This window comes from Stenella coeruleoalba, assembly GCF_951394435.1.
Source record: "Stenella coeruleoalba genome assembly, chromosome: 14".
NCBI lineage: Eukaryota > Metazoa > Chordata > Mammalia > Artiodactyla > Delphinidae > Stenella > Stenella coeruleoalba.
Genome location: NC_137160.1, coordinates 55,253,785 through 55,267,164, shown reverse-complemented (window position 1 = coordinate 55,267,164; position 13,380 = coordinate 55,253,785). Strand labels below are relative to the sequence as shown.

The window sequence follows — 13,380 nt, the reverse complement described above, 5'->3', positions numbered from 1 at the left end:
TATATGTTTCAACACCAACTTCATAGTTTGGCTGAATTCCAAAAGGAGGGCTGTTAAAAATCAGTATTCAGTTAAAACTAAGACTGGAACAGATTATACCATCATAGAATGAACTTCATTCCAGACTTATTTTTATAACTTCAAATACTGTTAAAACGGTACTAGTCACATCTTTAAAGATTGCCATCGTGGTACATGAACAGTGGTTCCACAGCATGGTCAGCTGGTGAGCAGCTCCTGTGGTCATTGTATTGCACACTTCCAACAGGTAAATAGCTCTTTCAACCGGCATCTTTAATGACGTCTTTCCTTCCCTCCCCTCCTTCGTTCCTCCCTCCCTCCCTTCCTTCCTTCCTTCCTTTTTTCATCACAGTAGAATACAATTCAGGAAGTCATTTTTCAGTAACATGCTTTCTAGAAGGAACTTTGTGCCTAAGATTCATAGATTGGTCAACTTTCCAGAATCTTTTTACTTCAGTTATTGAAAATGGTTGGCAATGAATAGGAGTTATTTCAACAAGCTTCTGTTGAAGTTTTTGAGTTCGATAGACTTAAAGCTGTAAAGGATTGTCTTCTTAAAGTAGTCTCATAGAATCTTTTTAAAATGGTGGTAAAACACACATAACATAAAGTTTACTAGCTTAGCCATTTGTGTAAGGATACAGTTCAGTGGCCTTAAGTACATTCACATTGTTGTGCCACCATCACCACTATCCATCTCCAGAATTTTATCATCTTGTAAAACCGAAACTCTGTAACTGATTAAACAATAACATCCCAATCCTCTTTCCTCACAGCCCCTGGCAACCACGGTTCTACTTCCATCTCTGTGAATATCTCTACTCTAGGGACTTCATCATATAAATGAAATAATACAGTATTTGTCTTTTTGCGGCTGGCTTATTCCACTGAGCGTAATGGTCTCAGGGTTCATCCGTGGAGTCTGCCCTGTTGAATTAGAAGCGTGAGAACAAAATTTGAGGTCCCTCCTTTTTCTTATACTCGTATACACTCTTTCTTATGTCTGAATATATACTTCTATACATTCTTTCTTATGTCTAAATATATATGGCTATTGTTACATGTGATTTTGGAGTTTTTCTTCTTTGGAAAGTCTGAACTGATAACAAAGCTAACATTCTGCATTTGATTCATTTTTAGAAGATGTGAGGAATTCCCAAATGAATTTATTTTTTCTTGAAATGATCATGGCCCAACTGGAATTAAATAACAATTAAAATTCTTAAGGGTTATTTTGTTCATTCACTTCAAACAAGTCTACAGATACTAGAATTTTGATACTCTAATCTCCATTGTTGTCCTTGTATTGATACTTAATTTTTAAATAAACATTTGTGAACTCAAAAAGGACTTTTTAATCTTTCCTAAAGTTATCGAACTCTGTCTTAGTATTTGCACTGATGATCTATTGTCTCATTTACTTAACTATTTGAAAATTCTAAATGATGGCTTTTGTTCACAAACTTAACAGCTTTTACATTGGTTATTTCAACAGTTTTCCTTTGCAATGGTAAATTCAAACTTATACTTTAACTGAAAGAATTTCAACATAAAACACTTGGGGTGACAGCTCTCTCTAAATTACATCTAGAATGCTCCTATGTTTAAAAGTGATTGTTCAGATGACAACAATCAATGACTTGCCTTGTGTGGATGGACGGTCTTATGCTGATTAGTTAGCTATGGTGATAGCCTAATCATAGATGGACAACATTTTCCATAACAGGCCAGACAGGAAGTATTTTAGGCTTTGCAGGCCAGTTTCTATTGCAACTACTCAACTCTGCCACCTAGTTTAAAAGCAGCTATCGACAATTACCTCAACAAATGGGTGTGATAGGTTGTAATAAAACTTTATTTACAAAAACAGAAAAGAAGCCGGACTTGGCTTGAAGGTGGTAGATTGCAGACCCCCTGATGTAGATGCTAATTGATCACGCACAAGACTAAGCGTGCCAGGACTGACAGTAAGTTGGCATTTGACTCTTCGGTCTTCCACAGGCCAAAGATGAAGCCAAATAGCAGAATTTGTCAGAACACAGAGACCAAACTGAACTACAGAGCTTCCAGAATAGAAACCCGAATGTGCATTACAAAACATTTGGGAAGATAAACAAATAATTGTCGGTCTTAATTTCCTCTGGGAGTGGAAAGGAGGCAGGGGTAGGGGAACTTTTCCTTCTGCTTTTTCATCCTTATTTACTCTGTGAATCTTTTATCACGTGCATTTTATTACTTTAAATTTAAAAGACATTTTCCTCACTCAATGATTTGGGATATATAGAATCAGTTTGAATCGAACAAATACTTGCTGTTGTGACACTTCCTTTTTAAGTAGAAGATTAAAATTAGCCGACTTTCTGAAATTCTCCTGTGATGATCGTAGGTGGCAACTCATATCAGGATAATATGACTTAGTCTTTTTTCTGGCACACGGCAGTCGTTGCAAGATCAACCTACGATGCCGGTCTATGTGCCTAAAAGGCTAGAAGATGTATAAACAAGGAACGTATTGGACTAAATAATATCAAAAGTCATGACATGTTTAATTTGATTCATTGATTCTGTTTTTAGTCTTCTCTTCTCACAGTGATCACATTCTTGACAACAGATTTTTTCCAAAAATGACATTATAATTCATGATAATATTGTGGTATGAGGCAGAATATTTATCAACAAACCTTGGAAAAATATTAATGACTGAAGTGTCTTGAGTATTTATAATGACGCTATGCTAAGTGCTTACCATGGATTATAATAATCAATGCTCACAACATCCTTACAAAGTGGGTGCTAATATTATCCCCATTTTACAGATGATAAAAATGAGGCTTAAAGAGGTTTACATTTTTGTGGAAAATGGTACAGTAGTGATTTCTGAGATTCGAACCTAAGGAGTCTGATTTGAGTCCTTCCTCTTACTCTTGATATATGACCCAACGGGAGAGGATAGAGTGAATCATTCAGAAAACATTTCAACTTGGCCGTGGAATGTACTCTGTGACTTCCCAGTGGGTAAGGAGGTGGGAAGATGACACCAGAGTCACCCCCTACATGTTATTGCCTTAGAATATTGACAAAAGTTGGCATTCCATTTCTGCCCAAATGTCATCTGGGCTCAAGGGGAAAACAGTTAGTACTTTTCAGAGCATCTGTAAAACTTGTTCCGACTTTAAAATTCACTGGTGTTACGGGACCCGCTAACTGAAGAGTAATTGTATTGAAAAAAATCAACATCCTCAATTCAATTCCTCCTGTAACCTCAGTGTTCTAATGCAGCAGAAACACTACACGTTTTCTGAAAATGCCTGGGAATGCCAATAAACACAGGATTAGAAGCAGGCTGAACTGGTGTGAGGGCCAGATGTGACAAAGGAAAAGAAACACGCAAGATCAGAAGGAAGTGACAAGTGGCCAGGCCAAGGAAAGAGGAAAAGGAATCTTACTGGCAGAGGATGAAGCAGCATGTGTGGTTGGCATGTGTAGCTGAAAGAGGAACTAATGTGAACATTCTAACAAGGAGGGTCCCTCACATCCTTGCAAGTCCATGTTTGCCTCCGGATGACTCAGCTCATATAAGGATAATATTCACAACCAAGCCAGGTTGCTGCCAGCTAGAGCTGTGTGAGACAGCCAAGCCCATGAGACAGGAAGGTCAAGCCGATGACAGCCCAGCAAACTCTCGCCGTTGTGCTAGAAGGTTCCTCTGTCTTTACTTTTTTTCTCTTTTTGGTGAGGTCTGGCTGAAAACAGAGTAGTGAAACTTGTAAATAATTTACAAAATTTATTTCCATTTTTCTTGTCTGAAGTCCAATTCCTTCAGAGCCTGGCAACTCTATGGTCATCTAATTAATCTGAAAATCCAGCATAATTGATATGGGAATGGTGCCATGTATAGGAGTGTAAACACCACACTTTTCAGAGTTTAAATTCGTCAGAGCTCTTAACCACTGGGCTTTAATGTCTCAGCCATTAAATTAAACATCATGTAATCAGACGACCACGTGCCCAACGAGAATGAAAGCACTAGGTGATATTTTATCCTAGGGCTACCTAGCAGTTGGTCAGTGAGTACTTCAGAGCATTCACTGGCAAGAAAGATGGCAAATATATATACACACACACACACACACACACACACACACACACACACACACACACACATACAGCAATGTGTGGCATCCGATATAGTTCAGTGGTTTCTAGACCCACTCTACATCAGAGTCTCCAGAGGGTGCCTGCCAAGCATATTCCAAGGCTCTTTCTCCAGAGATTCTGATTTGATGTGTCAGAACAGGAAACCGTTTTTAGCAAGCCCCCATGTGCTTCTGGGATTTTGGACTGGCTTTTGAGAATGGCTGTGTGCAACGGATCTTCACAACCTCTGCCCCACTCTTATCACCCAGCCTCACCCAGCCTCATTCCCCTATCCAAGGGCCCTTACTTCTACCCAAGTCAGTCTTGCAGCTGCTTCTCTTCTTGTCTTCCGCCTAATCTAGGCTGTCTTCCATGTCATGTTGGTATGTCCTCCAACTTTACAACCACTGGATATATTCCCTCCTTTCCCTAAAAAGTATTTTTACTGAGTGCCATTGGAATACATTGGGCATAAACTTTAAATGGGAGAGAACACAGAAAAGGGTTGGGAGGGTGAGAAAAATACTACTGGAAAACTTTCAGATTGCTTAAGTATACATTTTTGAAGGAGCATTAAAAGTTACACAACAGGTTGCTTTACACACAATGGACTTCCCCTTCATCCAGATGGCCTGACCACCAGTTGAGAGGGGACAGAGAAACATGGTTCTGACATCATGGGGATGCAATCATCAAAATCCAGACTGTAGAGAGCTCCAGAGTTTGCTAGTCTGAGTGTGGTTCATGGACCAGCAGCATCCACTTCACCTGGGGGCTTGCTGAAAATGCAGAATCTTGGGCCCCACAACAAATTTTCTTTTTTTAAAAATAAATTTATTTACTTATTTGTTTGTTTTTATTTTTGGCTGCGTTGGGTCGTTGTTGCTGTGCAGGCTTTCTCTAGTTGTGGCGAGTGGGAGCTACTCTTCATTGTGGTGCACGGGCTTCTCATTGTGGTGGCTTCTCTTGTTGCGGAGCACGGGCTGTAGGTGCTCAGGCTTCAGTAGTTGTGGCACGCTGGCTCAGCAGTTGTGGCTCGCGGGCTCTAGAGTGCAGGTTCAGTAGTTGTGGCACACATTGCTCTGCGGCATGTGGGATCTTCCCAGGCCAGGGCTCGAACCTGTGTCCCTTGCATTGGCAGGCGGATTCTTAACCACTGAACCACCAAGGAAGCCCCCAAATTTTCTTTCTAAAGCAGAATCTACTTTTAAAATTAGATGCCCTAGGCGGAGGGTGGGATGAATTGGGAGATTGGAATTGACATGTACACACTATTGGTACTATGCATAAAATAGATAACAAATGAGAACCTACTGTGTAGCACAGGGAACTCTACTCAGTGCTCTATGGTGACCTAAATGGGAAGGAAATCCAAAAAAGAGGGGATATATGTATATGTATAACTGATTCACTTTGCTGTACAGCAGAAACTAACACAATAGTGTAAAGCAACTATACTCCAATAAAAATTAATTTAAGAATTTTAAAAATTAAAAATGCATTTATATAAGCAAAAGAAAAAAAATCCCCTAGTGATTTGTGTGTACTTTAAAGTTTGAGAATACAACTCTACTGGAAAAGACACTCAGTACCTTTTATAAATAAATTGCAAGAAAAGAGAGAGAGATAAGGAGACCTACAGATGAAAAGAGATTAAGAGGTCTGTTGACAAGATGCAATGTGGGGACTTGTTTGGATTTGAACAAACCAGATATAAAAAATTTTTTTGAGATGATAGGGGAAATTTGAACACGACTATTAGTATGCAATGATATTAGGGAATCAATTTTTAAAAATAAATTAATGGGGCTTCCCTGGTGGCGCAGTGGTTGGGAGTCCGCCTGCCGATGCAGGGGACACGGGTTCGTGCCTCGGTGCGGGAGGATCCCACGTGCCGCGGAGCTGCTGGGCCCGTGAGCCACGGCCGCTGAGCCTGCGCGTCCGGAGCCTGTGCTCCGCGGCGGGGGAGGCCACAACAGTGGGAGGCGTGGTACCGCAGAAAGAAAAAATAAATAAATAAATAAATAATGGTATTGTAGTTATTAGCAAGAAAGAAGAGGCTTATCTTTTAGAGATATCTACTTTAATATTTATGGATGAAATCCTATGACAACAGGGATTTGCTTCAAAGTAATCCCACAGTGGAGGTTACGGATGAAACAAGATTGGCCATGAGTTGATTACTGTTGTAGCTAGGTGATGCCCACATGGGAGGTTACTATATTATTTTCTCTTTGCAGTGCAATCCTGAGTACCTGAGCACCTGAATTTAGGTTAAATTTCACAGTGTAAGGGCACATTCCTTCACAAGACACCCCCTCACTTCAGACACCAGCCATAAGGTCCAGGGTCCCCAGGTCACCCATGCTCCTGACCACTGGCTGCAAATTCACGGGTCTCCACTAACCCCTCAGATTCAATAATTTGCTAGAATGACTCAGAGCTCAGGAAAGCACTATACTTATGATTACAGTTTTATGATAAAAGATACAACTCAAGACCAGCCAAATGAGGAGACACACAGGGCAATGTCAGGAGGGTCTTGAATGCAAAGCTTCCATGTCCTTAGGAAGTATCACCCTGCTGGCTCATTGATACAGGATTACCAACCAGGAAAGTCAGCAGAGCTTCCATGTGCAAAGCTTTGATTGGGGTTTCATTTTGTAGGCATGATGGATTGAATCACTGGCCATGTGGTTGAACTCAGTCTTCAGCCCTCCTCACCCTCCCTGGAGGTCAACTGTTGGGTTGATATCATGTGGCTCAAAATCCTAACCCTCTAATCATAAGGCTGATCTTTCTGACGTGGACAGCCCCTGTCCTGAGTCATGTCATTAGCATAAACTCAAGCATGGTCTCCGGAGATTATATTATAGGAGTTTGGCCTTACACATTTGTTGGGACTCGTTAAACAATCTCTGTAAGTCTTCTCACTGATACTGGAGCCTGGAGTCTAGATGGTGGGGAGTTACGAAGGGAAAATGGATGTAAATTGAGGAAGATCAAGAACGTGCTGCAACCCAGGACACACTGAAACCCATGATGATTGACATTGCCCTTCCTCATGGAACTGAACACAGGCACCTGGTTCAGGGGAAGTAGAGCCGGTGCCGCTGCTGCTTCATGCTGGTGAGGTGAGTCAGCACATTGGCAGCAACGTGTGTGAGCTACAGAACGGCTGCCCTTTCCTGTCTGCCTTCCAAATCTCACAAGAATCTCCCTTGGGACCCACCATAACCCAAAATATACATGAAATGAAATTCTAGGGAAAGTAGTTCAGCATAGCCAAATCGATACATTACAAGGCCACCACACCTTAAAAAGAAGTAAATATTTGTAAATCAACCAGTGCCTGGAAATAATTGTTTAATGGCCAAGCTACTTCACAAAGAAAACTAAGACATAATGGTAAACCCAGTCCACCACTGGAAACACACTTGTCTTGTCCACTATTATTCCTTCTCCCCTCTAGTCTAAGAGGATGAGATCTCCCACCTGATCTGGATTCCATCCTTTTATACTCTCCCAAGGATCATGCTTTGTCAATTAACTTCTCATGTCTCTGGTTGAAACACCTTATGTTCTGACTTGGTGACTTCAGTTTATTAAAAAAAATTTTTCTTGCGATTATCTAAATCCCTCTAGTAAATACTCTTTCTTTCTTTTTTCACAACAGCCTAGTTTCGAGAATGAAAAGTCTACTGGTGCTATTGTCACTTCTATAACATGATTTTATCACGTTATTTGAGAATATTCAATTGTGCTGTAAATAACAAGGGAAACAAACAAGTAGAATAACAGATGAAACTCATAAAACATATTGAGGAATGATAGCAAATGTGCTAAGTTAGAAATCTGTTAAATATAAATATAAACAGAGCATATGTTTGATAAACATAGACGAAAAGGATGGAACAAACCAGAGCACTACTTGTAGATAGGAAGGGATAGAAGGACCACTTAAACCTAAAACATTAATAAAGCACAGATCATGTATCATCCTTATGCCACATGTAACCTCTGCCCAAGAAACACAGATAAATCCATAGCTTTTCAGCAACTTATTGGTGAGTTTCAGTTGTGTCCGAGCTATTTGTCCCTCCATCTCTTGGAAGGAGTAAGCATGTGTTGGCTCCAGATACTTTCAGTCTGTTGAGTCCCCTTGCTCACCCTCAACTCTGGACCTTGTGACCATACTGGCAGCAGGGAATGAAGATGAGAGAGACAGACAGGGACAGACAGAGAGAGAGCTGTGGCTCATACACCCAACTTGCACCCTCTCCTCATGGTGATAGCATCCTTCATCTCTTTCCCTTTGTTTCTTGCTGTGCGTTTTAAATTTATTCAGTAAACCTTGTGATTCAAGCATCTTAATTTTTTTTTTTTTGGCCACGCCACACGGCTCGTGGGATCTTAGTTCCCCCAGCCAGGGATTGAACCCGGGCCCAAAGTAGTGAAAGTGCCAAGTCTTAACCACTGGACCACCAGGGAATTCCCTCAAGCATCTTAATTTTTTTTGTTTTTAATAAATTTATTTATTTATTTTTGGCTGCATTGGGTCTTCATTGCTGCACGCGGGCTTTCTCTGGTTGCGGCGAGAGGGAGCTACTCTTCGTTGTGGTGCACGGGCTTCTTATTAAGGTGGCTTCTCTTTGTTGCAGAGCACAGGCTGTAGGTGCAGGGGCTTCAGTAGTTGTGGCACGCGGGCTCAGTAGTTGTGGCGCACGGGCTTACTTGCTCGGCGGCGTGTGTGATCTTCCCAGACCAGGGCTCAAACCCGTGTCGCCTGCATTGGCAGGCCGATTCTTAACCACTGCGCCACCAGGGAAGTCCCAAGTGTCTTCATTTTATCTGAGTCTATTTCATGAACTCTTGGACAGCCTTTCTGGTAGCGAGATTGAAGGCAGGGTGACCAATCTGTTCTGCTTGCCCAACGACTTTCTCAGTCTTAGCACTAAAAGACCAGCATCCTGGGAATCCACTCAGTCCTGGGCAAACAGGGACGGTTGGTCACCTGATTGGAGGTAAACTTTGCATCAAATTGACTTCCCACTGCAACAACCTTCTCTTCTCTCCCTCAGGTCCTCAGCGGAGGTGATCTGGTAATCTACTTTCTAACACCATGCTACCAAAAACATTCTCACTAAGATCACTGGTTACTTTCCTTTTGTCAAATCAGATGGACACCTATTTTATTTCATTGAAGCAATGGACATTTTCATTGTTTCTTCTTTCTTGAGACTCTTTTCTCTTAGCTTCCATCACATCTCTTGAATTACCTAGATGCTTTCCAGAGTGAATGTGGCTCAGATGGCCATCAAGCGTCTAATATCCAAAAAGCTCAAAACTCAACTCATTATCTTCTTCCCAAAAGTCTTTCTTCCTGAATTTTCTACCTTTCACTGCTGTATCTCCACCCACCCAGTGACCCAAGTCAGGAGGTAAGTGACCCTAGACCCCTCCCCACACCCACAGATGTGTTCCGTATTGGTTCCTTTAGGGCTTCTGGAACACTCACCAGCTGCAAGGGTCCCACTAAATCAGGTTCCCATGGTATCTATCTGCTTGCACTTTCTCCCTACACTCTCCATCCCAGCTGGCTTTATCCCTTACCTGCCTCTTCTTAGTTAACTTTGAGCTACTTACTTACCTAGGCATTGATCTGCCACGTGCTTGGATACTGTCTGGTCATTTCTTCTAAGCTCCTTTCGGGTAGACCTGCAATGACATCCTAATCCCGTTGTGTCAGGGAAGGAAGGTCACAGAGTTGCCCCTGCTGTTGGTTTCACCTTTGTTCTTCTCTTTTCCTGTAACTGCCACCCCCCTTCACCACCTCATCCCCCCCTTGGCTGAAACGTCGCAGAAGCCACTTAACTGGTCTCCCACCTCTAACATTTCCCACCCCAATACCTTCCCTCTACCGCTTTCAATTATCTTTGAAAACGCATATCTTGTTAAGTCTTGTCATTCTCCCACTTTGATCCTTTCAAAAATGCCTTAGCCAGACATGTAAAGCCCCTCCTCTTCCCTTTATACTCCCTACCCTGTCTCAGAGTTTATGTTTCTGCCATGCCGGCAATTTGCGGCATGGCAGATGAGCTGTGGTCATTTCTCATTTTATGCTACTATCTCATCGTGAAATGCCCTACACCCCTCACAGCAGCCACTCTCCTGTCACCAACCGGCAATAACACACTCAGTCCCCGTCTCCCATGGGGCCCACAGGCAGACTCCGGCACGCCCGTCCAGTCCCAACTTGGTCACCTGTGTGATCGGTACCACCCCTAGTCTGGTTTGGATGCCCTTGTAAATGCTCCTATGTTACCTTGGCCTTAGGTTACATTAACACTCATCAGACTATCGCAATCATATATTAAAAAAAAAAAAAAAAGTCTATCTTTCCCACTAGATTGTGAACTTCTTGAGGTCTTGCATCTCCAGAGCAAGTTTTCAGCCTATGGTAGGTTTTCCATACATTTTTGTTTGTTTTTGGTTCTGGCCGTTCTATACCTTTCTTGGCCAATCGACATTTAGTTCTCATCTACATCAACTAGCTGTAGATTTTTGAAAAGTGGTGACAGGTACATAGGTAACCAACGTTTAGAGCTTGTTTGGTGTATCTTCATCGTCATCATACTTTCTGGACAACGGCCCATGGATACGGTACGGAACATTCCTTATTCCTTTGGCCCAGATGGCTTTGTTGAGCCTGGCGTCAATGTGTACATCTGGAGTCCCCGTCTCCTTCATTGCAAATTTCCGGATTTCTCTGAGTGCCCGAGAGGCACGCTCCTTGAAACCCATTCCATGGAAGCACCTGTGAATGTTGATGGTGTATTCTCTGGTCACCACCTCGTTGATGGTGAAGCGGCCCTTCTTCTCACCACCCTTCTTTGTGGGAGCCATCCTGCCCTGCCTGGGTTGGAAAGGAATCCATACATGTTTATTAAATGAATAAGTAAGCAAGCAACCTGAATAGGTAACTTATATGAGAGATATGCCATCTGCGTTCTGTCCTCTCACTGGTCTATTTGTTCTGCGCCGGCTGCAAAGAGAGAGAAGGAATCATGCTGGAGACCCTGGGAGGAATTGGAGAGAGGCCTAGAACCATGTCCCAGGAAACAGATGAGTGCCCGTCTAGTGGTGGCAGCAAGGAGTGAACCAAGATGACACAACCAAAGGGTCCTGTGCATCTGGATGTCTCACCTGCCCTGGATGTCTGAGCAGGGGGCAGAAAGAGGGTCTCCACAAACTGCTACTGCAGTATCTTCTTCCAAGTCATTCATTTTCTCAATCCCCACTATTCCAGCCTTAGTTCAGTTACTTCCAAGAACATGGGCCTCCCAGCAACAGGGGAAGGAACGTGTAATCCAAGCCCAAATGACACAAACACCAAAATCCCCACCGTCTTTCCCATAGCACGGTTATCTGGATTCGAGAGCCATTTGCCTACGTGGTAACACATCGTTGGCACTTAAACATCTCTGCAGTAAAACCATAGTAAATATTCAAGCCACATTAATCTCCCTTCAAACTGAGGTGATAGGACTTTATTCCTCATGCAAAGGGATAAATTGCTTTAGAAGACTACTTTTAGGTGTGCCCAGTCTCGTAGAATATATTCTTTTGTTATGATGATTATCCAATGTTTTAATTTTTAATGGGAAATACAAGCACAAGTTCCAAATTTTAAGAAGAAATTGTTTACGGCGAAATTAGGTCTCCCTCTTACCCCTGGCCCATGGCTTCCAAATTCCCACCTCTACAGCAACCAACTTCCTGTATGTCTTGCCAGAGACGTTTGATGCATTTATGTTGGCATGAATACACCTGTGCACATGTAGAACACACGCATGTACTGAATTGATTTCTCAATAGGGTACGGACTCTATCTGGACTGTGTTTTAAACTGAGGCCACAGATTTCCTTATCCTCTTGTCATTCCCGGCGTCTGTGACATAATGAAGCACAAAGGTTGGGGACATGCACTTGGCCTCACCTGCACCATCCCGGCTGCCGCTTCTCCGCAGTCAGCAGACGGCTGTGGTGAGCATCTCTTCCACTAGTCAGGAGGTAACCCATTTTGCTGCCTACTTCCAATTTAGCCCCAATGCCAAGAAAGTAGGGCAATGTCTCCGTATTTTCTAAATCAAACACATCTTTTCAAATAAAAGAGAAATGTGCCACAGAAGAGTTTCAAAATTGAGGTCTGTTTTGAAATCTTCAAGCAAAGCAGCAAAATGATGAAGTTGACAGACATCTGGAACACAGGTGGTAAAAACGAAGAAAATCACAACAAAAACCATATGCCTCAAAAGACGGATCTACACCAAAGAGAAAAGATGAGCAGGAATACTAACATTTTCAACCCCCATGATTGTGGAGGGCATAGAAATGCTCAGTTTTCGTCTCTTTAAAGCAACCTTGCCTGTTCCCTCTTTGTAATAATTGGATTGCATCCATTTACCTTCCATTTCACTTTATTCACTCAGTTCTTAGCCAGCCCCATCAGCCTGAAGGGCCAGCCTGGATGTGCACATCTTTCCATCATGACCATCGTGGGCTGGCAATGGGTTTGCCTTCCTCCCTTCCCTGAGGAGTACATGAGGGGTTTGCTCTGGATCAGCCCGTCAACTGCTGTTCACGGATTGCCGGCGCTGCATGGCCAGACTTTTAGATAGAGGCAGGTTCCTGCTCTAGTTGGGTTGACGTTATATAAAGAGGTCGGGGCTGTAGATCCTTTAACAGGGAAAGAAATGGCCAGGCTCACATACAAGGTAGGGGGAAAAAAAAGTTGCATGAATGTGATACAGTTCAGGAAGGAGATTGTTGCAAACACTTAGAGCTGGAACTAAGACCTGAAATGAGGGGGACCTCTCTGGTGGTCCAGTGGGTAAGACTCCACTCTTCCACTGCAGGGGGCATGGGTTCGATCCCTGGTCAGGGAACTAAGATCCCTCATGCTTCTCGGGGCGGCCAATAAATAAATAAAAATGTAAAATTAAAAAAAAAAGACATGAAATGAGGGTAGAGCAAGACTGGGACACAAATCTTTCTTGCTTGGGAAGTTTCTCAGAGTCACTGATTAAAATTTGCCATCATGATTGTTTTTTGAGATTGCTGTTATTCCCATGAATGTGGGCGTCGTTCTGTGTTTACAGATGCCTGTCTTTGTATTTACCTTCAAGGTTTGGGCATCAAAGGTGTAAAAATACTGTGTGG

The 13,380-nt window shown here is 42.6% G+C and overlaps 1 protein-coding gene across 1 annotated transcript; it reads right to left on the bottom strand.

Moving 5' to 3' along the window:
* Positions 1-10,758: 10,758 nt before the first annotated feature.
* Positions 10,759-11,064, bottom strand: LOC307196655 (large ribosomal subunit protein eL31-like; the record flags this gene model as incomplete). Its single annotated transcript, XM_079941794.1, has 1 exon — positions 10,759-11,064. The coding sequence occupies one exon, from the start codon at positions 11,062-11,064 to the stop codon at positions 10,759-10,761; it is 306 nt and encodes a 101-aa protein (XP_079797920.1).
* Positions 11,065-13,380: the final 2,316 nt, after the last annotated feature.